The sequence below is a fragment of the Protopterus annectens genome, chromosome 3.part1 (assembly GCF_019279795.1).
Source record: "Protopterus annectens isolate FY-2018-M chromosome 3.part1, PAN1.0, whole genome shotgun sequence".
NCBI classification, from domain to species: domain Eukaryota; kingdom Metazoa; phylum Chordata; order Ceratodontiformes; family Protopteridae; genus Protopterus; species Protopterus annectens.
The window spans coordinates 475,639,186-475,665,712 of record NC_056732.1 but is presented as its reverse complement, the minus strand read 5'-3'; the positions used below and the strand labels follow the sequence as shown (position 1 = coordinate 475,665,712).

The 26,527-nt window shown below is 41.6% G+C and overlaps 1 protein-coding gene across 1 annotated transcript in view; it reads right to left on the bottom strand.

The window, feature by feature from the left end:
- The window catches only part of TAF2 (TATA-box binding protein associated factor 2), a 2,150,018-nt gene that overhangs the window by 1,582,322 nt on the left and 541,169 nt on the right, over positions 1-26,527 (bottom strand). The window contains exon 6 of the mRNA XM_044066916.1: positions 24,254-24,485. Within this exon, the coding sequence (XP_043922851.1) occupies positions 24,254-24,485 (232 nt within the window). The remainder of the gene's footprint in view (positions 1-24,253; positions 24,486-26,527) is intronic.

Sequence of the window (26,527 nt, the reverse complement as noted above, 5' to 3'; positions counted from 1 at the left end):
GTGTGGGTTGGAGGGGAGGGGGGTTGTGTTTTTTAGCTAGTGATAGTCTGGTTTGTGTGAAGTGCATGTTGAATGAGGTAGCAATATTTTTGGAGGAGTGAGGGATGTTAGGAGGAGGGGTACTGACTTTATCTGGGTGGAGGATGGAGTTTATGGAGGACCAGAATTGTTTGGGGCTGTGTTGGGAGGAGTCTAGGGCAGACTGGCAGTATTGGAATTTGTCCTGTTTATTAGCTTTTTAACTCTATTGGGTAGCTCTATGAATTTCTGTCTAGTTGAGGGGGTTTTGGTTTAGCGCCACTGCTCCCAGGCTTTATCCTGTTTTTCATTTCTGACTTAGTGGTTTTCTGTAGCCATGGAGAGGGTTGTGCTTTCGTACTGGAAAGTCTTATGGGAGCATGGTAATTAAGGATGCTCAGGAAGGTAGTATTAAAAAATCCAACTGCGTCATCAAGACTGAGGTACTTTAGGGGATGTCAGTTACATTCTTTGAGGGATGAGATGAATGTGAGTGGGTTACAGTTTAGTTTTTTACGTATTTGACAGTAGATGACAGGTTTAGCTTGGAATAGGTGTTTTTTGAGTAGGAATGTTGGGGAATGATCACTGAGGCTATCCGATAAGCAGCCTGTTATATATGACTGGGAGCTCTTAATGACTAGTATCCAATCCATGGTAGTGTGCTTGCTGGAGTTTTTATTTATCCTGGTTGGCGACTGGACTAGTTGGGTGAAACCATGAAGGTTTATATAATGGGTTGGATTGTTGCCAGAACAAGATTGCCAGTCAATATTGAAATCACCTAAAATTATAGTTTCTTGGGGGAGATGGTGGGTAGACCAGCTGAGGAGGTTTTCTAGTGGAGGGATGTTTTGGTCAGGTGGGAAGTAGCATCCAATTATGTCGATGGGGGGTTTTTTTGGTTTATTTTGAGGTTGGTATATATTATTTCTTTATTGCCCATTTGTGGAGCTGATGATTTTAAGATCTGGATGTTTAGATGCTGTTTAAATATTATAGCTACGCCGCCTTCTTTCTTGTTTAGCCGGTCTACTCTTAGTATGTCGTAACCTGTAGGGAGTATTTGCTCACTGGTAATGTGAGGTTTTAGCCAGGTTTCTGTCAGGATGATTATATCTGGGGAGTACAAGTCTATGGTGGCATGGAGTTCATGGACTTTGTTGGATATACTTCTAATATTTAGGCTTAGTAGAAGGAAGTCACTTGGCTTTCTATTGGCTGTGATATGGGAGAAGTTGTGGTTTCTAGTCCGATTATGAGGACTGGGGTTGGAGATGGTAGGGCCAGGGTTGGGGTGGATGTCACCACTTAGGGCTAGTTTTGATATGCATGAGGTTATTAGTTTTCTCAGTTTTTGAATGTGTTTGTTTATTAGGGAAACATGATTGTGCTCTGTGGGTAATAGGTATAGTGGGATGGTTACTATGTTAAGTTGTAGGGATGCTTTATGTTTGAGTAATATAGTTGGTAGAATATGCGGGTGCTGCATAGGGATGGTTCTTGAGTTGGTGGGAGGGGAGCTGAGTGAGGGTGAGACATGAGTGGTGGTTTGAGTAGTAGTACAGGGGTAGTGGTTGAGTGGGGGAATGATGGAGCTTTGGTAGGATGTAAGATATGCAAGGAGAGTGCATGCAGTGAGCACAGGTAAGGTATACTTGCACATGTTAGTTGAAGAGGTGTGATAGCAGTGCGAAAATAGAGGAGGTAGTGTTGGGTTAGTGCTGCGGCTGGCTATTGGAAAGATGGGAGGAGTTTGTGAGTGTAATAAAGGTAGGACCACTGGGGGCTGGAGGGAAGCGGGTAGAGACCCTGTAAGTTGCTCTTATGAGGGGGCTGGAAACAATCAGGTAACAGAGTAAACTGATAAATTAACATATGACAGTGACAAAGGGTGGTTGTAGTTTAAAAAAAGGTGCCTGCCACAGGTAATATTTATTAACTTTGGGATTGGCTTAAGGTAATAAACAGGGAAGGGGGAGAACAAGGATGTGAGCAGGCAGTTCTTTTGTACTATATAGAAAAAATATATATACCTCGTTGTTGAAGAAACCACAAAGCAAAAAAAATGAAAATATAGTCACAAAAACTAAGGTTTCAAGCAAGGCTCACAGGAATAATAAATAATCCTTAGGAAAACTGAGAAATCATTTATTCTCTTGAACAGGTAAGCGCTTTCACGGTTCAAATCTGCTTCATCAGACCATATTAAAATCACAAGTAAATTGACAAATATTTAAAACACAGAACAACTAATCAAAACAACTGAAAAAGGGAGGGAAAACTTATGTGATAAATATATAAAACCTGGCTGTTCAAAAAAGCACTTCAGGAAAAGTAATCTATCAGCAACAATAGTGCAACATATAAATGCAAAGCATATACATGTACATATAAATATATAAAAAGAACCAGTGTTGTAGATGCATTCTATGCAAATCTATATATAAATAATTTAAAAAATATATATAAAATAAATAGTATAGCATATAAAAATATATAAAATCCATATTGTGCATATAAGCATAAGTCTGCATAAATATATATCTATATACATAAAAATAAATATATATATATATATATATAAAAATACATATCAAAAATGCGGTATTGGCTAGCTATATTAAGCCCATCTTCTGTTCTTATATACATGTAATGTATATACAAAAGTGAAGGTCAATGTTTAAGCGGTCTAGCTTTCAGAAGAGGTTTCAAAGAAACCTTGCTATTTAACCCGGGGGGGGGGGGTCTATCAGCCTGAAATTGCAATATCTATTTCTGTTCCTTGGATTCGGTTTTATTTATAAGGTCACCACCCCTAACACTGGGTCGTATATGTTCTAAGGCTACAAACCTAAAGTTATGTGCAGAACCTTCATTTTTAACATGCATGGCCAATGCATTCATCGCCTTAGCATTTCTAATATCCCTTAAGTGCTCTAAAAATCTCTCTTTAAATGCCCTGTTGGTTTCACCTATATAAAAAGAAAAACATAAAATACAATAGCAAAAATATACCAAATGTTTGGTAGAACAATCTGCATAAAAGTCCGTATCAATTTAAAATTAAGATTTGGATGGAGAAAGTGACCACCTATATGTAGGTGAGCACAAGCCATGCATTTTCTACAGGCATAAGTGCTTTTCTGTCAGATGAAACAAAGTTTGAAGAATTCAAGGGTCTGTAACAAAGTTGTTGCTTAAGGGTTCTATTATTTCTAAAAGTAAAATCTGGTTTCTCACCAATAAACCCATGGAGTTCAGGTATAGTTAATAAAATGTCCCAATTAGTAGTGATAGTTTGACATACAAAATCAATATTACTAGCAAAAGTCAAAGGCATACAAATCTTATTATTATTATTTATAGCTACTACATTAGAATCAGAGATGTTATCAGGCTCTAATAAGGTAGAGGTGGATGTATTATTACCATAATAGGGTTTACATCTCTTATTCCTTTCTTTCCATGCTTCAGATATCTGTTCATCAATAACCTTACCCTTGTAACCCCTACTCATAAATTCTTCTTTTAATAAAGATAAAGCTGAAACTAACTTAGTATCATCATTACATAACTATAGTTCTTTTGTACTGCTGCTAATGAGCCAAAGCAAAGACAAGTTTGTGTTTAAGAAACAATAAGAATTGACCGTGGGACTGCTCTAAAACTAAGTCATTTCTTAACCATTTCTCAGGTGGAAAAAAGTACAGTTTTGTACCTACCATAAATGTAGATGTCCGATAGGTATGCATCTGCAGTCATCACATATGGGTTGTCCTGCCTCAGGCAGCCCTTCGGTCGGCCGGATTCCAAAGTCTGGGTCCGGCGTCGGCTGATGTCGCCTTTCCCGACGTCCAGAGCCTGGGGTATAAAAGCGTCAGCGAAGCCATCTTCCTCAGTGTTTCTTGCCCCAGATGCCAGGTGCCCTCAAAGGAAGGCTAAATTGGGAGAAATGCAATAAATTCCAAACATGCACAGAAATATATATGTATATATATATATATATATATATATATATATATATATATATATATATATATGTAAAACAAATACACCATAATAGATAACCCCAGCTAGCTATGAGAGGGGAAAGTACCCAATAAAAACCAAAGAGGGGAAGGAGGGAGGGTAAACCTGACTGCAGATGCATACCTATCGGACATCTACATTTATGGTAGGTACAAAACTGTACTATGTCCTTCAAGGATGCATCTGCAGTCATCACATATGGGTAGAATACCATAGCCAAACTGTGGGTGGAGGATCTATGTAAAGGATGGTGTAGCTAAAATGCCCTGCAGGACTGCCATAGCAAAGCCTGCTCTGGATCTGGAATATAAAGGTAAATTGTAATGCTTGGCAAATGTATGCACGGAGCTCCATGTAGCAGCTTCTAAAATATCCTTGGTAGCCACCCCTCTTAAGAAGGCTGTGGAGGTGGCTGTGGCTCTGGTGGAATGAGGTCTAATGTTAGCTGGCACAGTTTTTCCATGAAAGGAATAACAAAAACGAATGCAATTCCCTATCCATTTTGAAATTGTCTGTTTGGAAATTGCTTTTCCTTGTGCACCAGCAGCATATGCCACCAACAGCTGGTCAGTTTTTCTGTAGCTTTTAGTTCTGTCCAAGTAGTAGCGCAACTGTCTGTGTATGTCCAGGGTGTGCAGAAGTTTCTCCCCTTTGTTTTGTGGATTTGGAAAGAAGGTAGGCAGGTGAATAGCTTGGTTTAATGAGCCCTGGATACCACCTTTGGCATAAATGAAGGATTGATTCTCAGTGAGACTCTGTCCTGATGAAAAATAAGAAATGGCTGTACTGCCATGAGAGCCTGTAACTCAGATACTCTTCTTGCTGAGGTTATGGCCAGAAGGAAGGCGGTCTTCCAAGACAGGAACTGTAGTTCTGCAGATGCTGCTGGTTCAAAGGGAGTTAGAGTTAGTTTTTCCAACATAAAGTTAAGGTCCCAAGTAGGCACTGGTGGTTTCCTTGGAGGATTGATGTTTTTAATTCCTCTTAGAAACTGTCTTAGGAGAGGATGAGAAAAGACAGGTGGATCAGTATTGTACTCTGCTGAAATTGCTGAAGCATGAATTTTAATGGATGAGTAAGACAGGCCATTGTGGAGCATTTCTGCCAAGTATTCCAGGATATGTGCCATGTTCATCACTGTCGCATCTAGGCCCTTTGTGGTACTCCAAGTGTGAAATCTTTTCCATTTTGCTGAATATGCCTTTCTTGTGGAAGGCCGGCGAGCTTCCATGATGATATCCCTCACTTTCTTGGATAGCTTATCCTGAGGAGGAGTCAAGGTATTTTCCAGGCTGTTAGTTGCAAGGTTTTCAGGTTGGAATGCAAAGTTTTGTAATTGTGCTGTGTCAGGAGAAGTGGCCATTGAGGAAGAGGCCATGGTTTTGTGCGTGACATGCTCTTTAACAGTGGGTACCGGTGCTGTCTTGGCCAGTCCGGAGCTATCAGAATCACTTTTGGCTGCTCTGTCCTGATCTTCAGTAAGACCTTGGTCATTAATGGAAGAGGTGGAAATGCATACACTGTTAGAGTTCTCCAGCTGAAAGATAGGGCGTCCACTTTCCATGCTTGTGGGTGGTATGTCCTTGAGCAGAATTTCTTCAGCTGATGATTGTGGGGGGAGGCAAAAGATCTATGTCTGGCCTTCCCATGATTGTGTTATCTGTAGGAAGATGTCTGGGTGCAGCATCCATTCGTGTGCATCCATGATATTTCTGCTTAAGCTGTCCGCCAGTATATTGTCTTTTCCTGGCACAAACTGGGATTGCAGCTCTACATTGAGTTTCAAGGAAAGTTCCCATAGATTCATTGCCAGTCTGCAAAGAGGATAGGAATGGGTGCCTCCTTGCTTGTTTATGTACCACATAACTGTGGTGTTGTCTGTCCTTATTAGCAGGTGGCCTTGATGCAGAAAGAGTTTGAAGGCCTCAATTGCATGTATCACTGCCAGCATTTCCTTTTGGTTTATGTGCATGCGTAGCTCTTTTTGTGACCATAGTCCTTGAATACATCTGCCCTCCATGTGTGCTCCCCAACCGTGGTCTGAAGCATCCGTTGTAATGGTTTGGCTGGCTATTGGTTTGCTGAAGGGCAGACCCCTGTTTGACTGACTTGCTTGAGCCCACCACAGAAATTCCTTTTGGAGGCATGGAATGAGTGGGATCAAAGTTTCTAAGCTGTGACTGTGCTGAGTCCATAAACTCCTTAGGTACCATTGTAGTTTCCTCATATGCAGCCTTGCTTGTGGAATCAGAAGAATGCAAGATGCCATGTAACCCAGGGCCTGCAGGATTTTCCTTGCAGTCACCTGTTTGTCTTGTCAGATTCTTGAAGTAATCCGGTAGTTGTCTTTGTTTTTCTTCTGTGAGAAAAGCCATTTGGGTGGTTGTGTCTAGATCCGCACCCAGAAAAGTTATTCTTTGGGATGGTACAAGTCTTGATTTGTGAATGTTGACTGTATATCCCAAGGCCTGCAGTAGGCGGATGGCATAATTCAAGTCCTTTACCAAAGTTTGTTGGCTGTCCGCTTGTATAAGGCAGTCGTCCAGATATGGGTATATTTGAATCCCCTGAAGTCTGCAGTGTGCAATTACTGATGCCAGGCATTTCGTGAATACTCTGGGCGCAGTAGATAAGCCAAAGGGCAATGCTGAGAATTGATAATGCTCTGAACCTGCAAGAAATCTGAGGAGTCTTCTGCAACTTTGTCTGATAGGGACATGCAGGTATGCCTCCTTGAGGTCTAGAGTCACCAGCCAAGACCCCTTGCCCAGCATGGGAAGGAGTTGCTGTAGAGTCAGCATTTTGAATTTTGGCACAATGAGATAAGTATTCAATGCGGACAAGTCGAGAATAGGCCTCCATTGATTTTCTTTTCTTGGAACAAGGAATAGTCTGGAGTAAAATCCTTGGCCTTGTTCTGAAAGAGGAACCTTTTCTATAGCTTTCATTTGCATTAAGTTGGAGATTAGTTTCAAAGCCTCTGCCCTTTGATTTGGTGGCAGGTCTGGCATGCCTTTTCTTTTTGGCAATGCGTGAAAATGGAACAGTATCCTTTGTCTATTATTTGCAGTGTCCATTTGTCTCTTGTAATACTGTGCCAATTTTCTGAGAATAAAGAAAGCTTTCCGCCCAAAGGTGCTTCTAATTGAGCCCTGGTTGGCGGAGTCAAAGCAAAGTCATTGAGTCTGTCCTTGTGCAGCAGTTGTAGGTCCTGCACTACCTCTCTGGTTGGGAGGCTGCCACTGACCTCCTCTGTAGGAGCCTCTAGCTTGCCCTCTACCTCTGGCATGCCTGTTCTTGCCTCTCTGGAATCTTTCTGTGTCCGGAAAGGACCAATTCTTGGTAGGGCAATTTCTGCTGAATCTTGGTGGTTGGACTTATAGAAAATCTTTGACTGTTTGTACAGATTTTGCCTTTTCCTCAAATTTCTTTAAGACCTCCTGAGCAGTGCAGCCAAATAACTTTTGCTTTTCCAGTGGAACATCCAGAAGCTTAGCTTTAACATGGTCTGGCAGAGATTGTTCCTTCAGCCAAGCATGCCTACGTATGACTGCACCTGTCATAGCTGACCTACATGAAGCTTCCAATGCATCATAACCACACTGTAAGAAATGGTTGCTAACCTGCTGGGAGTTATGTACCAGATCCTGAAGTGATTTGCGATCTAGGGGTTCAGGTGAAGACAGTTTCTTATGCAATTCATCTAACAAATACTCTTGGTACTGTATCATATGAAATTGACAATTTAATGCCCTCATAGAAAGAGTAGCAGAAGTATACACTTTTTTACCCCATCTCTCTAAAGCCCTGGACTCCCTTTCAGAGGGGAGTGGATTTTTAGTAGTGGCAGTTGCAACCCCTTTAGGGCCCTGGGAAATAGTTTCTGGATCAGCTGAGTGGGCCTTGTAAAGAAAAAGATGAGAGTCCGAGACCCTGTAGTACCTATCGGGTTTGGCAGGGGCCGGAGGAAGAGTGTCAGGGGTTATGCTAGACTCAGAGTACACATCATCAATGACAGTCAAAACAGGAGGAATAGCCAAAGGTCTATGCTGAGGTAAATGCAGAAAAGTTCTTAATCTTTTCCTGGAATTAGAGAATTCCTGGCCCTGCCATTTGAAATGCTCTCTCATAGTGTGAAGGGTCTCCCCGAAGGATAGTTCTTCAGGAGGGGAGGCCGAGGAGATTGATTCCTCTGCATCAGAATCCTCGTAGGCCGAAAAAGCCTCCTCCTGGTAGTCCGAGAGAGCAGAGCCATCAGAGGCCTCCTCTGAGGAGTGGGGATCAGAGGGCTCAACCCTGGGCCTTTTGTCTAGAGGGGGTTGAGAGCCTCTGTCTGGATGGGGTTGAGAGCCCCTAATTAAGGAAATAAGGTCCTCTGCTAAAGTTAGAATCTGTGAACTTGTAGAGGGTCCCTGAGGAATAACCCTGGGGGGGCATAGCTTTTGTATGTTTAGCAGCTTTAGCCCTGGTGAAAGCCTTTATGGACATGGATGCAGGAGGCCTAGCTGCACCACGTGCTGGTGTAGTTTTGTCTAGAGGAATGGTGTCGGAAGTTTCCAAGACACCAGTTTCTGAAGGAAATTCAATAACCGACTCAGCAGGGGCCTCCGGGGCCGAGGGTGTCGGTTGAGCAGTTTCGGGGGTCGGAAGTACCAAGGACTCTGTTTCAGCTGAGACCAAGACACTCGCGGTAGACCTGGCCATGGTTTCAGCTGAAACCGCAGCCCGCGTTTGTCGGTCCTTGTCCTTCCGTTTCTTTGTTAAATGTGAAGTCGGAGTCTCCGACGGCATATTGTATGAAAAACTAGCCCCAAAAAATTCCTCTGCAAACTCCGCCCGACGTCTAAGAGTGCGTCGGTTGAAGGAAGCACAGGCTGAACAGGCCGAGACGTCGTGGTCTGGGCCTAGGCAGGGGAGGCAGTAAGAGTGGAAATCCTTATGAGGTATTTGTTTCCCACAAGTTAAGCAATTATTAACTTTATCTGACATCGGCTGAGGCAAGAAAGAGTCCCCAACGGGGTACTTAGCTTTTGAAGTCTTCGGTAGCTGAATTCCAGGAGCTGGCCGACCGGCACTTGCGAACTGCTTCTGCTTCGGGCACCACGCGGCAAGAAAGACTGAGGAAGATGGCGTCGGCTGACGCTTTTATACCCCAGGCGCTCTGACGTCGGGGAAAGGGCGACATCAGCCGACGCCGGACCAAGACTTTGGAATCCGGCCGACCGAAGGGCTGCCTGAGGCAGGACAACCCATATGTGATGACTGCAGATGCATCCTTGAAGGACATCAGGATAACCTTTTATCAGTAAGCTACTGTGGTCTCAGTTTAAATTAACAAACACACAGTATTGATCAGTTATGGATACTATTTGCTAACAGAAGGGAATAAGAGAGAAAGTGGAAGATTGAGTGTGTGTGTGTGTGTGTGTGTGTGTGTGTGTGTGTGTGTGTGTGTGTGTGTGTGTGGGAGGGGCTGCTTACAAGCCAAAGCACAGTGCTCTCCAGGGGAAAATGAATATTGGCTCAAACAGGTAGGCACATGCTCAAAGTTAACTTTAGCTGTTTACAGACAGTTCAGACCCGGACTGCGCTTTTCTTATAAGAATGATAAAGGTGGTACCGCAGTTGAATACTTAAGAGTGGTGTTAGGTCTAGAAAAGAAGAGTACAGAGAGGAGTAAGCACTTTTGAGATGGTAAAGATATATTATGTGAATATGCAGACTACTGCTGCAAAAGCAGTGTAAGATCTACGAGACCATTTAAATGATTTTTTGAACTTTCTGATTAACTCTGATGACGCCTATTGATTGGCTTGTGGTGATTAAATGTTTGACAAACCTACTTGGAAGTATCATTTATTTTTTATTTTCTAATTGTTGTTCAGGGCTGAAGCTATTGCCCATTGCTAAACCTTCTTTGCTTCCCAACAAAAAGGGTAAAATCTGGTTCTTCCTTACTTGTTGATCTACCAAACTAATGTCATACTGTCCGTTTGCACAGATATCATGTCCCGAGGAAGGCAGTCTTGAAATTCCTGCAACACTAAAAGGACTGCTCTCAGCTCCAAGACATTTATGTGAATACTGTCCTCGCTTTCTGTCCATAGACTTTGGTTCATTCTCCTGTCGTAATGCCTCCCCATCCCCACTGCCCCCAGGAGTATGTGTCCATGGTTACTGTTAGCTACTGATTTGAAGGATAGAAGGGTTTGCCCATGTGTACTACTAGAAACGTCAGTCACAACTGTATGCGTTTTCTGCATGAATCAGTAATGATGATCATCTTGAAGAGGGGATGAATGTGTAGTGACCACTGCACATGAAGGAGCCATTGCAAGATTCTCATAGAGAAGCAAGTAAGGTGTACCATTAGGATCTATGATGTCATCAGGTCTAATACTCTTAGAACCAAGGCTGCTGGAGGGGAATGGTTGAGAAGTAAAGACTGGACTGCAGATTGCAAGGTTTGAACTCTTTCTGGTGAAAGTGAAATTATCAAGACAGTGGTTTCCACATGACATACTATGTAGGTGATCTTCTGAGTTGGTTAACACTTGGATTTTCCTAGGTTCACCGAACTTCAGGAATTGGCAAGGTTGAAGAAGGCAGTCCCTAATCTGCAGAAGATACTCCAAAGGGGTAAGCAACAGCCAGTCATCCAGATACAGGAAAATCTTGTATCCCACAAGTTGTAAATGGGTTGCAATTGAAAGCCATACATCTGCTAAACATTCTGAGGGCTGTGGTTTGTCCAAATGGTAAGATTCTGAAGTGATATTGACTGGATCTTAGTCAGAAAGGCATGAATCCCGGATGAGGAAATCTGAACAATGGAGTTGAAGGCAGACAACACTGACACCACCACAGTAGCTCATGGCAACAGCTGCAACAACAGAGCCAAAGTTGTCATCCCAAATCCTCTGGTCTGAGAATCCATTGACTCAACAAGGCTGGAGCTGAATGAGTCAGAAATAAAATTTCAGGCTAGATCTGGCAAAGGCCACAAGGTCTGGGTGGAGCATTGGTTCCAAACTGAATGGAGATGAATATTGGATCAGTGAAGGAACTAGAACTGGGGGCATCTGGGTGGAGACAAACACCTTCTGTGTGGAAAAAACGGAATAGCACCCCACCCCCCATTGCTATCTGTGATTTCAGAAACTTCTGCATCAGATGGTCAAAGTTGGCCTCCGAAGTACTTCCTGAAGGTCCTAATGGAAAGCACAGAAGAACGTCTAGATGGGGGACATTGATCCAATTTTTCTGAATCTGGTAATTTCTTAAGTAAATCTTGTACAGTGAATAAGATCCAAAGATACTACATTTGGGAGTAGGGTACATATTAGACTGCAGGCCCTGTGTCGCTCTTCTTATGTGCATTAAGACAATGTTGAGGCTTGGCTATTCATTTAAGTAGTTTACTGTAAATAAATACATCAGGATGGATGGCAGGAAAATTAAACTTAAACTATCTAACTAACTGACTGACTGCATACTTGCATGCTCACACTCTGGCTGCTCACTGAAAAATGACACTCTTGCTTGCACATGCTTAGTACTTACATGCATGTGCTGACTCACTGGATAGCTTCTTAAAGGTATATCACACACTGATCTACATCCTCCCTCTTTACCGAGCTGTATTATATAAACAACGACATTTCAATAGGCATGCAATTTACAAGGCACTGATAAAGAAAAAAACTTTTGTCATGTCCACCCTGCTGGGTATCTGGAACTAGGTTTCGAGATGCAACCTGATCTCGTGACATAATAGTTAGGTCTGGGTTTAGCAACAGGGACAGTCACTGGGGAATGTTCTGCTTGAGGAGTCTCTGGGATTTTCTCAGGAATGGGGATTGCTGACAGAATGTTATCTGGAACAAGAACACTGGACAAGTCACTCTGAGAACTACAATCTTCGTCACAGGAAAGTTGCTGTATCACTGGTTCGGACACTGGCAACAAATGTTTCTGATTTCATCTGAATTCCATCCATTGTGATCCACAATGTACAATCTCAGCTCTTGACACAAACTTTTCACAAATCCGATGCGATCAAAACCTTTCGACTTCTGCTTCTTCACTATCTCCCCTTTTTGTAAAGAATGGAACAGTTTGCTGGTTTTATCATAGTAAGACTTATGAGCCAAATGCTTTTTTAACAGTTACTGCTTTGTTGTTCTTAGTACTTGGAACCAATAAATTACTGCTGATTGATAGTGCGGTTCTGGTTTGTCTCGACACAAGTCTCTGGGCAGGTGAACCAAGATGATTATCACGAGGAATATTTCTGAGATTTAACGAGTTGAGAAAAATATTGGTATTGTCACGTCTGGATTTCTCTAATAGCTGTTTTGCACTCCGAACTGCACGTTTAGCCAAACCATTTGACTGAGGATATTCAAGACTACTCGCAATATGAGCAAAGCTCCACTCTTCTGCAAATCTCTTGAACTGCTGACTTGAAATAACTCTGCAAGGACTACTACGGACAGAAAAATGTTGCTTCAACTTAGTAATGATAATACTGGAAGTTAGGTTGGGAAGCAGGTCAATCTTGAACCAATTTGAAAAAGAGTCTACTAACACCAAGTAATGTTGACCATTCCACTCAAAGATATCTGTGGCTACTGTAGTTCAGGAATCTGGCTTAACTGAAGTGGTTCTTTCTGTTGATGCAGCTTTGTACTACTACATACCAAACGAGATGAAAGTACTTTCTCTATATCTTTTGACACAAAAGGCCAAAATAACAGACCTCTCGCCCATCTTTTGGTAGAATCAGTTCCTGGGTGGCCACGATGCAAAATCTGAATATACTCTTGTTGCAGGATTTTGGAACAATCACTTTAGGACCTTTCATGATAATACCATTGTCTGACAAAATCTCATCCCTCTATGGAAAATATGGTTGCACTTCTATTGGTAAACAAGATTGCTTTGAAGGCCATCCTCGACTGATTAAGTGGTTGAGCTTCTGGAGAATTGGATCTGTGAGTTCTGAGCTCAAGATGTATGGAAGAAAAATTTCTCACTTCCATAACTTCAAAATCAAGTTGCTCATTGTTATGCTGTTCTGTGTTTTTTCTGTACGATCTGCATAAAATATCAGCAAGATAAAAAAAGTTTGCCTTTTGAGTAAAACAAGACTGAAATTATACTTCTGCAATTTGAGCATCATGCTTTGCAGTCTAGCTGAAGCTGTATGCATAGGCTTTCTCAAAATAGTAACAAGAGGTTGGTGATCAGTTTCGATTGGGATAGGTCAACCATAAATATAATCATGGAACTTCGAACATGCAAACACAATTGCTAAAAGTTTTCTCAATCTGGGCATACTGTATATCGGTCTCGGTAAGAGTACTCTATGCATAGGCTACTACCCTCTTGAAGAATGACTGAACCTAGACCAAACTTAGAAGCATCACAGGAAAGAGTAACTGGATTGTGAACATCATAGTAGCTGAGAGTTGGTGGGTTGTCAATTTCTGTTTCAGGACATCAAATACTCTTTGGTGCTGCTCTGACCATGACCAAATTACATCTTTACTTGAAAGTTCTTTGAGCGGTGCTCTAAGTTGGCTTAATTCTGGAATGAACTTGCCTAGGTAGTTGACCATGCCAAGAAAATGTTGCAGGGCTTGGACACTGTCTGGAGCTGGCATCTCGAGAATTGCGGTTTGCTTTGAAGGATCTGGTTGTAAACTGGAACTGGTAAACAAATGGCCGACATAAGTAACTTCTCTTAGCCTGAAATATTTGCTCCACTGCACGTTGAAAGATTTCACTGGCAGAATTTATTCCAGATGCCATTCTCAGAAATCTGTATCTTCCAAATGGTGTACTGAATATGGTTAGCAATGAAGATTTTTGGTCAAGCAATTTGCCACAATAAACTCTGATTCTAATACAGAAAAAATAGTGGGGTTTGGCATGAGGGCAGCAATTTCTTTGACTATGCGCATTGGATGAGGAGGTCTTTTTAATGCTTTGTTCGGATCTCTTGGATCAATACATATTCTGATATCATCTGAGCTTTTCTTATGAGCTACTACCATGGAGGATACTCAATCAGTAGGTTCTTCTACTGGACAACTTGCCCCTAGCTGTACCATTTTTGTCTAGCTCGGCTTTGACTCTGCTTTGCACAGCAACTGGAACTTTCCGTGCTGCTCTGATAACTGGGCTGACCTCTGGGTCTAACTTCATGGAGAATGCAACTGGTAGTTTATCTAGTTTGTCTACAAATATCAGCATAGTCAGAAAAAAAAACAGTTTGGGTGAAAATTGAGTTGCTGTCATTCAGGCTTACATGGCAACTTCTTTATTAAATGAAAGCAGTCCCATTTTCAAACAGTCTCTTAGGCCTAATAATGACTCCACGTGTCTCTTGACTATGAAAAACTGCAAGTCATAGATGTTCCCAGCAGAATAACATGAAAGCACTACTGAGCCTTCGGTCTGAATCTCTTCACCACCATAAGCAACAAGCTTTGCACACTTTGTCAAATCAAGTTGTTCTGCAGCTTTTACTCTAGTAAATGTTTCTGCTGACATAACATTGCACTGTGATCCAGTATCTACTTTGAGCACTACGGGACACCCATTAATCCAAACAGTACAAAAAATCTCATTCTTTGTCCACAAATCTACTGCATTAACCACTTCACCAAGCACAGACACACCATCAACATAAAAAGTAGGGTCGCAGCTTTCTAATTGATAAACTTGCCTCTTAGAATGCCCTCTTTTAAAAGAATGTGCCTTATTTGATTTACAAAACCTTTTGAAATGATTTCACTTATTGGAAGAATGACACTGCTGACCAAAAAATAAGCACTTTTCTCTTTTGGACTCACGATTTCCACCACAATTATGAGAGTTGACTATAAAGCTAGGTGGGGGTACATGTTTTGACTAATTCACCCTATTGCTTCACTGAGTATGTCTGCTTCACAGAGCATGCTCTAGAATTTGCTGGAAAGACTTGGGTTTCCCAGGGACAGTTACAGGGTCTGCAGTAGCTGCCATTTGCTTGGGCCTGTTTCTTTTAACCATGTGCTGCATGCTATCAACATGAGCTTTGTCACCGTGCCTTCTCCAGCTATTCTCACTTGTAAGCATGCTTGTGTGCTTTTCTGTAAGCCCATATAACTGACAAATCTCAATGGCCTTATTCAAAGTTAAATCACTGTCTCAAAGCAAAATCTTTCTCACTGTGTCATTAAAAACCACACACAAGCCTGTCTTAACTCATTTCTCACATCACCATACCTGCGTGTTTTACTCTTATTTCTCAAGTCATTTATATATGCTGCAAAAATTTCACCAGGCTTTTGATCCCCTGTGTAAAATCTGTGCCTTTCCATTGTAAGATTTGTTTGGGAGTTAAACATTTCTCTAAATTTACATTTTAAGCATTCAAGATCTTCTCTTATTTCAGCCGGTACCACTATATGGCAGTTTCCCCCCTCCCCTGCAAACACAGCAGGTGCATACACAAATGAACGCTCTCTCTGAATGGCCTCTGAACCAGCTAAGCCAAGCAAAATAAATGCCTTTGTATGTGCATCTTTATCAAAAAAAGCAGCCTGTACTGTACTTTGTGAAATAACTGCACTGTAATATTGCACACATTTGCAAACACTTGCAAACCTTTGCACACTTCGGATATTTTGAATAGCTTTAGCACATATCGAAACAATATGGTCGTTTTCCCTTTTTTTGTACAATTTATGTGATTCAGATACTGTTTTAAACATTTTCGTAATTATTTCAAATATTTTTATCAATATGTCATAGTTTCAGACATTTTGTTCAATAAGAAATTCGTTTTGAGGGTTCTGAGTGCTTTGTTTTACATTTATAGCAAAAGAAATCATTTAAGAAGTTTTAGTACCTCAAATTTGTTTCTGACCTGTATTGTGAGTCGTTTGAACAGTAGGGATAATCCACTCCTGTATATTCCTCCAACTTTAACCAGTTGCCTCACAGCTGTAACTCTGGATCCCATTCTGACACCATTTCGCTCTTCTTATGTGCATTAAGAAGATGTTGAGGCTTGGGTGTTCGTTTAAGTAGTTTATTGTATACAAATACATCAGAATGGATGGCAGGAACATTAAACTTAAAAAACTATCTGACTGACTACATACTTGCATGCTCACACTCTGGCTGCTCACTTAAAATGGCACTCTGCTTGCACGTGCTCAGTCCTTGTATTCATGTGCTGATTCACTGGAAAGCTTCTTAAAGGTACATCACAAACACTGATCTACACCCTGTGCTCCTCAAACCTTAGAACCTTTAGGAATGAGGTTGGAGCCGAGGATTCAGCATATCTCTTTTTCGCATCTGAATACTTGTGCTTATAAGGTATCACCAAAACATTTTTTTTTTTTTTGCTTGTTCTGAAGACAGAGACAAGAGGCCTTTCAGGATGTTTGATCCACTTGTCCACCACAGCTCTAGGCCCAAAACCCACCCAAACATTACAGATGACTGACAAAGGTGAACCCCCAAACAGACCATAATGAGGCTATGGAAATCTTGTGGCAGAATTTTGTGCCCACACATGGAACACTTTTTGAAGTTGGAATGTTTCTCCATAATAGCAGAAATAAGAAAACTTAACACCAAATTGCTATTAACAATACACAGACTCTAAGCCTAATAACAGCAAGAACTATTAATATAATTTAAATCTATGTACAACATTATTAGCACTACACACCTCACGGCTAATACCTAACAACTATAACTACTTCTACTAAATTGGTTATCCAACTGCAATGCAGTGTTGGGAAGCTCCACAGTGAGAAAGTGGCTAATGCTGAAGAAAGGGAAAAAGGCAATACGTTTCAAATGAAAGTAGCAATGCAGTATGAAAAAGACTAGCAAACATATACGTACATTTATATATATTTTTATATAAAACAAAACAGAAAATATTGAGGTGTAGCACTTAGCTGCTCAGCAATTCCATTCTTTCACTAAGGCAGCAAGTGAGATCTTGGGAAGTGTGCATTATGGGAGGCAGAATTCTTAAAATGGGGTTTGAGGGTGAAGCACTGATGCTGCAGAGTCGGATCAAAGAAGCGGCTTGAGGACCTACATGTTGGACTGTTTGAACTGAATGAATACGGTCTTCAGTTATGAGTGTGGTGTCTCATTGGAGTTGACTATTTTGTTACCCATACAGACATCTGTTAAGTTCTGAATGTGATGCCATCCCTCTGTGGGCACTAAGTTTAAGTTCCTCAAGATTAAAATGGATTCATGACAAGGTACACTACTTTGTTTTTATGTATACTTTCAGTGGCCATGCAGTAGTTTTGGGGGTATCTGTCTGAACTGTGTTGCACTTCAGTTTCATTATACAGGGTGTTTGCACATTTTTGACTCTTTTGAGTTATTTTCCGTCATAATACTGCGCCTCAGTAAACTCTTATTAGCTTTCCTTGCAATACTAACCACCGGCACAGCATTAAGTGTCCCTGTGTCTCTTTGTGAATAGCCTGTTTCCTCTGTACTGTTTTTCTGTTTGTGCATTTATACTGGCTCCCTATTACATTGTCGAACTTTTAAAAGTTCGAACGCTATATGGTCGAACCCATATGTTCGAACTTTTAAAAGTTTGAACGTGTTAACAGAGATCTCCCTTCAGTGCGGAAAGGGAAGCTTTACCTTTACTGCACTGTAGTGCGGTCTCAGAGTTGGTATATTTAAAGAGCGGGGTTGTGGGGTACGCAGCCCCCCACGTGGGGGGTGCAGGGGGGCTTGCCCCCCTGCTTACAACCGTTAAGTAGGTTTTTCTGTTTTTTATTTTTTTTTCCGGTCGTTTTCGAATATTTAAAAGTTCGAACATATGGGTTCGACCATATAATATTCGAACTTTTAGAGTTTCGATAACGTAATATGAATCCGTTATACTTGCTATATTTTTAAGATTTTATTATACTGCAGTTATACTTGCTATATTTTAAGATTTTGACTCTTTTGAGTTATTTTCCGTCACAATACTGTGCATCAGTACACAGTATACCCTTCTCACTGAGCTCTGTTTGCAGTCACAAATTATATGGAATGGTTCCAATCTTATTTTCCTCCCTCGTCAACCAACAACACAGTAAAGTAAAATGTTTACCTCTGTCAATATGATGACTGTCTAAAGAAATGGACTAGTCTTACTGAAAGACCATCTCATTATGCTGTCTTAAGGCCTGCTTTAAGAAGAACAAAAAAACAAACAGAAAAAACTCGATATTATTCTGTTATATATACCACAGACAGAAAGCAAAATGGCAATGATGAGAAGTCCCAGCAAAACCCTGCAGACGAAACTTTCCAGAAGTTCCATGCCTTCCACAGAGATGTTCCAAAAATACCGGTTTCAATAGATACACCTGAAAAAGATACTGCTTTACTAATCTCTATCTAAGACTTTAAAGTACAGTTGTGTCCCGTTTATCATAACTGTAGATGCTTGATCAATGTTGCAGTTCTGATTCTTGGGGTCTTCCTGCTATGCAGAAGTCCACAACCGGCCCAATTTTCAGAGTTTTTGCAACATACCTAGCCAACAGAACATCTAAAGACAAAAGTCTGGAATTCAGGGTATAAGAAGGGCATCTGTTGGTGTGATGATCTGGTCTTTCTAAGCAGTGAACAAGTAGTTGGATGCCTTAGGAGAGCATGACCTCTCCAGTAGTCTGAACTGGAGTGAGAAGGAATAAAAGCATAGGAGACATAGAGTGATGATGGAAATAAGAGGACTATCTGCAGAATACTCCTGTACCCTTTTCACCCAGCAAGGGGGAGAAAGGTAGTCAGCAGACAGAGGGGTTAGAGGGTGGGAGTAAGTACTGCAACATCAATTTACACAAACATCTACAATTAATGTAAGTAAACACAACTGTACTACGTTCTTCATAGTCAATTTTGCAGTGCTGACTCTTGGGAGGACTCCCAAACTTAACTGGTAGGTGGTAGGTCATCTGTATGACCCCAGAAATAAGATTTTGCAGGATTGCAGTAATGAAACCTGATCAAGCCCTGGAGAAATTGTCTAGCTCATAATGTTTTGTAAAAGTGTGCATGGAGTTCCATGTGGCTGCCTCTATGATAGCCTGAGCATGGACTCATTTGAGGAAAGCAGTGGTTGTTGCCCCATGGCTGGTAGAGAGGAGTTTAATATACCCATGTAGATCTTTTCCATGCTGTTAATAAGAGAGTCAACCGCATTAAGTTCTATTTTGAAATGTTTTGTTTGGAGACATTTCTGCCCAGTTTACCCCATGTGAACATTGCTCTGCTCTATTAGAGGGTGTTGTCTTGTCTAGGTAGTACCTGATCTGCCTTTGCATAGTCAGGGAATGAAGGACTTGCTCTGCCCTGTTCTCTGAATTTGGAAGAAGACTGGAAGGTGGATAGCCTTGTTTAGGCTAAGTTCTGACACTACTTTAGGCATAAAAGATGGGCTTGTTCTAAGGGTTATCCTCTCCCTGTGAAAGACAGTGAAAGGTTCTTTACATACTAGGGCTTGTAGCTCTGAGACACTCCTTGCTGATATGACAGCTATAAGGAAAGTGGTCTTCCAGGTGAGCATCTTCAGAGAGGTAGTGGCAGCAGGTTCAAAAGGGGAGAAGGTAGGTTTATCTTAACACATAATTTAGATCCCAGACAGGAATAGAGTTCCTTCTGGGTGGTCTCACATGAATTACCCCTTTTAGGAAAAGCTTCATGTGGGGATGTGAGACGATAGGTTGAGCACTGTGCAGGTAAGCTGAGATAGTAGATGCATGTACCTTAATGCTGGAGTAGGAACGCCTTTATCTAAACAGTCCTGACAGGTACTGCAAGATTGAGTTGATGTCTGCATGAGAACGGCTTGTGTTCTTGTTGGGACACCAGGTGGAAAATCTCTTCCATTTTGCAGGTATGATTTTCTGGTATTGGGTTTTCTTGCTTCTTTTAAAATGGAAAGCACTTTCTTAGGATAGGAGGCATTCCTTTGTGTCAAAACTCAGTCCTCCAAGCTGTTAACCTGAGTGTGGCTAAGTGAGGGTGAAAAGCAGATCCTTGGCTTGGCTGAGGAGATCTACTTCTTACAGCAAGGTGTGGAACCTTTCCTCAATGAGGATCAAGAGAAGGGAGAAGCAGTGCTGCCTTGGGCAGAAAGTGACCACTAGTATCATGCTGGGTTTGTCCGCCAGGAGTTTCAGCAGTACCCTGGGGATCAGAGGCAAAAAGAGGAATGCATACAGAAGCATGTTTGTCCTTGTAAAAGACAGAGAGAGATCTATTTTCTAAGTAGGAATGCATACAGGAACACATTTGTCCACGTAAAGGAGATTTTCTAACTCCTTATCTGTTGAGTTCTGGAGCACAATTTCTGTAGCTGTCTGTTCTGGTGGGAGGTGAACAGCTCTTTTGAGGGGATCCCCAATGCAGAGAACTCCAGGAACCCCTCTCTCTTAAGTATCCATTTTTCAGGGGTCTAGAAGAAGCTACAACAGTTAGTCCTATTTCCTTGAGCCAGCATCCAAATTTTTCTTGCAAGGCTGCACAAAGGGTAGGACACTGTACCCCCTTGCTTATGTACCACATCACTGTGGTGTTGTCTGTCCAGATAGCCAAGGTCCCTGGGCTTAAGTTTTGATGAAGAGCCTTTATGGTCAGGTAGACTGATAGTAGCTCCTTCCAATATATGTGCAGTTTTCTCTACTGTGGAGTCCAGATGCCCTGCACTTTCAGGGAACCTAAGTGGGCCCCCAAACTATGTCTGAACCGTCTGTGGTAATAGTCTTGTCTACTTCTGGTAAAGAGAAATCTGCCCTTGGCTTATGCCATAAGGTGTCCTTCGACTACAGGAACTCCAGCTTCAGACTTGAAGGGAGAGGAAATAGAGTATCCAGGGGGTGAGAATGCTGTTTACAAGTATTTTTTAGGAAACAGTGAAGCTTTCTCATGTGTAATTTTACAAGTGGAATCATGAGAATGCAGGATGGCATGTACCCCAGAATCCTCAGAAATTCTCTTGCTGGGATGTGTTGTTTTGGAAACAGGGTGGTCAGGTAGTCTGTCAGGAAAGTTAATTTGTCGTGGGGAAGGAAGACTTTCTGCTGGACTGAATCTAGCAGGCCTCCCAGAAAGAGGATCCTTGTTTCAGGAAGAGTTTGTGACTTTTGAAAATTTAGGGTGAGACCTACCTTCTGAAAGCAGTCTAATGTGATCTGCAAGGCGTCTAAGGTCTCTGCTATGGGTTCTCCCTGAATGAGAAAGTTGTCCAAGTAGGGATAAATACGAACTCCCAGAGTTCTGCAATGTGTTATCAGAGGAGCTAAGCATATTGTGAAAACTCTGGAAGCAGTGGACAGCCCAAATGGTAAATCACAGAACTGGAAGTGAGAGCTTGCTGTTAGAAATTACAGGCATTTTCCACGACTATCTGCTATGGGGACATGGAGGTAAGCATGTTTTAGGTCTAGAGTGACCATAAAGACATCTTGGAAGATCATGGGTAGTAGTTTTTGCAATGTAAACATTCTGAACTTTGGGTGTCGAGTAACTTGTTTAGCTTTGAGAGGTACAAGGAAGGCCTCCAGGTGCCCTCCTTTCTTGGAACAAGAAAAATCCTAGAGTAGAAACCTTTTCCCCAATAGACCTGGAGGGATAGGCTGAATGGATCCTTTCTTAAGTAGTTCCCTGAGGATAATAGGTAAGAGGCTTTCCTGCTCATTTGGTGGATTTGGAACTTCCAAGAAGGGTGAGGTTTCTTTGAACAGAATGCAGTACCCCCCATCTATGATGCTAAGGATCCACTCATCCCTGGGGATTGTTTTCCAATGATTTACAAAGAAAGAGAGTCTTCCAGCCAGAGGTTTGAAGGTGAGAATGGGTAGGTGTATGGGACACCGGGGATGAACATAGTCACAGTTGGTCGTTGCACTGGGTGGACTCCTTGGAGTGCCCTGTTTTATGTGATTGTTCAGGTTACCATCTACTGGACTTGTCAAGGTCTCTTGACACAAAGAGGTCTCCCCTTGTCTTGTCTGGAGGGAAAGAACCAAGGTACTGAAGTGTAATCCCTACTGTATTCCTTGGTGTTGGACACAGATAAAATTCCTTCACAGTTTTACCTTGCTTTCCTTTTTTTATCCAACTTCTAGAAACCTGTTAAGCTTGAGATCTGAAAAGGAACCCTTTGTCTAGTGAGGCATTCAGCCTTGACTTGCTCTGATAGAAGCTTAGTCCTGAGCCATGTATATCTATGGGATGAAAAAGCCTGTGGCAGCTGCTCTGCATGATTCATCTAAAACATCATAGCCACATTTTAGGGAAGTCTGGAGACTTGTAAAGTTTCTGTTGCCGTCTCCTGAATTTCCTTTGATAAGGTTCTATCTGCAACGGAGTCCACCTTAGCTAGAATTTTGTCCTGCAGAGATTTGAGGTACTTTAGCATATGTGATTGTCAAGTCAAAGCTCTCATTGCAAGGGAGGAAGAAGTAGAAGCTTTTTCTCAACTCTCTTTAATAGTCTACTCTCCCTATCATTAGGTAAGGGATGTCTGGTTGGTCCCTTCAGTACACCTTTTATGGATTCAGTGGAGACTAATGAAGGGTCAGTCTTTACAATTTTGTAAAGGTGCTTGACAGATTCAAGCACTCTGTAAAAACCAGTCTAGTTTCCTAGAAGGAGGTGGTAAAGAATCAGGATGTAAAGCAATGTCTTCAAAGACATCATCCAGGTGTATAAGAGGAATAGTAACTAGTCTGGGAGAAGGCACACTTAACAGTTCCCTGGAATGGGTCTGAGCCTATGAGAATTCTTTTCTTTCACAACTGAAATTCTATTCTTAATTCTATGAAGGGTATCCAGAAGGAAAGTTCCGCAGTGGGGGCTCATCAGAGTCATAATCTGGGTAAATTTGCGGTGGCAGTTGCCCAGGGAAAGGAAACCCCTCCTCATCTTCTGAGCTAGAGGAATCTGCATCTTCCTGAAAGGCCACCCCCATGTTTTTTTTTTTTTTTGGCTAGGGAGGCTTCAGTAGCTGAAGTATGGGAGGGTTCTCTATATTTTATGAATGCAAGAATTACTAAGCTATTTTTAGGAGGTCTTGGGCTTCGGCCTAAGCAGAACAGGCTGGAAATGGTGGAGGGGGGTGGTTTGTTTTGTTTGGGTATCTGTTTGAAAGGGATGAGCTGGGGTTGTGGTCATTTGACCATAGCTTCAGCTAGAATTTTGCAAGTAAAGGTAGACAGCGTGTCTCTCGAGATCCACAGTGCAAACGGTGGAGATGAGGCCTGCAAAGCGCTCTCAGACCCAACTGATGTCTGCGTCATGGTAACACTAATAGGTAGGCTGGAGACCACGGCATCCTCCTAAGGGGTCACACCAGAGGGTTCAGGCCATTGGAGCCACTGGACCACGGAGCTGCAAAGGCAATTCACCTAGGTCATTGGTCAACTTCGGAAATGCAGCAGGAGCTTTCTTGGAAATGTCAAGAGTATGGTCTTTTTGTTTCTTTGGAATGACACTAGCAGAAGGTGGAATTTGTGAAGATCCTATAGTAGCAGTGGATTATGACGCCTCTGGGAAACCAAAGAGAAGGACTCCATATGGGAAGCTAAAACCTCAGTCCCACGTTTGAGGGTTTTTGCATGGAATTTTTACACTGTCATTACAATTAGAGACTTTGTGTGGAGGCCTCAAGCAAAACAGACAAAACAAGCGAAAATCTTTATGAAGGATTTGTTTCCCATATTCCAAACAACTGTTGACTTTTTTAAACATTAAATTAATAAAGGAAATTTCCCATTGGGGTACCGATCAGACTGGAGAAAGGAGCTTCTCTGGAAAAACAAGCTGACTGACAAAGGGCAAATGCTCTGAACATACATGAAGAGTATCGGACTGCATGGCCAGAAATAACTGAAGATGGCACGAATGGATGCCCTTCTTATACCCTTATATCCAGATTTTGGTTACCAGATGTCTGTTGGCCAAAGGTAATGCAAAGACTCTGGAAATCAAGCCAGTCGTGGGCTTCTGCATGGCCCGAAGACCCTAAGAATCAGTACTTTAACACTGACTATGAAGAACATCAATTTATTCTCAAATTCAGCCCTTGCCTCTAACTCCACAATGTTGACATTAATTCTTAATATTTTTTATCATCATATCAAAGAATACAAAATACCTCATGCATGTATGGGTCCACCAAAATTTCAAAAGGTCCCACGGCCAAAGAGATATTAGGAGCTGCAGTTGGTATGGTTAGCATGTAATGGAAAGTCTTCTTCCTCATGTCGTGTGTATAAATATTTTCTATTAGATCACCATTGGAAATGGCTACCATAGCTGCATCTACTGTGAATTCCAGCTTCCATGTACATAATTCAGAAAATGAGTCAACACAAGGAAACCAGAATCTAAAACAAGAAAACAAAAGATGTATTTTATATAAGGATGGCAGGATAACTACAAAATGAAATACAAAGAAAATTTTATGTCAGAAATTTCATAAAAAAAATGCTTTAACAAACACTTTTGCATCACAAATGAAGGCTGCAAACAACTCATACCACCAAACTGTACTGGAAAAACTTAATTTTGCTAACTGAAATTTACTGAATGAGAGTGGTACAATATATTCATTAGTATACTTCAAATGCTTAAAACTTTGTAAAAATAAATAAAATGCTACTCATTGAGGGTGAGTATTGTGGAGTCTGAGCAATACAGTAGCCTGATCTCTTAGCATGGCAGACTGCAGAGCAGTACTGAGTGTTTTCTGAATCTGTGAGTGGCCATGTTCCACAAGAAAGTGTTTTGTGTTAGGGTGAAGATGGCCAATAATCATAAGTGAGAACCTAAAAGGAGAGACTGTGGAAGTGAATGGCAATGGTGAAAAAGGGATGTGAACAGGTAGTGGAAGAAGAAAAGAACCTCATACCTAACATGCTGTCAGATTTTACAGCCAAATTGGAGGTGCATACAGAAAGTCTACAATATATTAAAATTGATGTTCAGGACAAAAAGGGATGTGAACAGGTAGTGGAAGCAGAAAAGAACCTCATACCTAACATGCTGTCAGATTTTACAGCCAAAATGGAGGTGCATACAGAAAGTCTACAATATATTAGGATTGATGTTCAGGAGTTGAAGATGGAGTTATGTCAAGCTGGAAGAAACAGCTATGGAGCAAAGAGGGTCCACTGCTGTCCATACAGAAGGACTTGCAAGGAAGAGCAGACATCTTAAAAAGCAGGCTCGATGATAACAAAAAAAAACAGAAAATGCATGCTTAATTAAGGTGGATTAAAATGAAGGAGGTGGGAATGCAATTACCTTTACAAAAAATGTTTCTAGCACAGATGTCTGGTAAGCCATCAGGAATTACCTTTAAGACAGGCACAACCTGCCAGAGGTCCGCAGCACCTCATTATAAGGACCATACATACAGCCAGATAGAGGATAGTACACAATAACTAGATGACTAGAGGAGTCATAATACAGAAGAAAAGGGGAAAGTAGTAAATAATCCCTCTCTTTCTTTAGGCAGCAGGTAGAACTGTGTGCATTTAATATAGCATTTAAAGCAGGACAGAGGGCAAAACTGGATCTAATTTCCTGTAGATGTAGTACTGATTTGGTAGTAAGATCGAGAAGGTAGACCAAAGAATGCTTCTCATGAGATACTGCAGGCAGAGTTACAAAATGTCAGGCAGAAAGGTCAAAGGACATGGATTCATCAGCTAAAAATGGGGAAAAAGCAAGATTAAACAATTATAATTAGAGAGATAAGGAGTCAGGAAGAAAGGGGATGTGAGAAGCCTGCCAGATGGAATAGTACCGAAGAAGGAATGCGTATTCTTGGATAGGGATTATTCATCAGAAAAGAAAGGATCCAAAAGGGGAAAATACAGGGGCAATTTCATGGTGCAATAAAAGGAATAACAGAGGAAGGATAAAACAATATGGATGAAGAGTAATGGAAAAGACAGTTTAAGATCCTGAAATGATGGACTGAATGATAAACCAACTGAGGCATTTTGAAGCAGATGAAATAGCACAAGAACAGAACAAGAAGAAAGCAAATTAGCACAAGGAAATCAAGGATGGAGGAGGGGGGGAGCAGTAGATTTAATACAGAGCTCTGACAGACTGTTATGTTTTGCTTTCGCTTTTTTATCATTCTGTGTGTGCTACTGTATGGCACACTGGGTATGGGATTGCTGAAGTGGGGAAAGTACAGTTTTGTACCTACCATAAATGTAGATGTCCGATAGACATGCAACTGCAGTCATAACATGTGGGTTGTCCTGCCTCAGGCAGCCCTCGGTCGGCCGGATTCCAAAGTCTGGGTCCGACGTCGGCTGATGTCGCATTTCTCTCCGACGTCAGAGCGGCTGGAGTATATAAGCATCAGCCGATGCCATTTTCTTCAGTGTTTCTTGCCCCAGATGCCAGG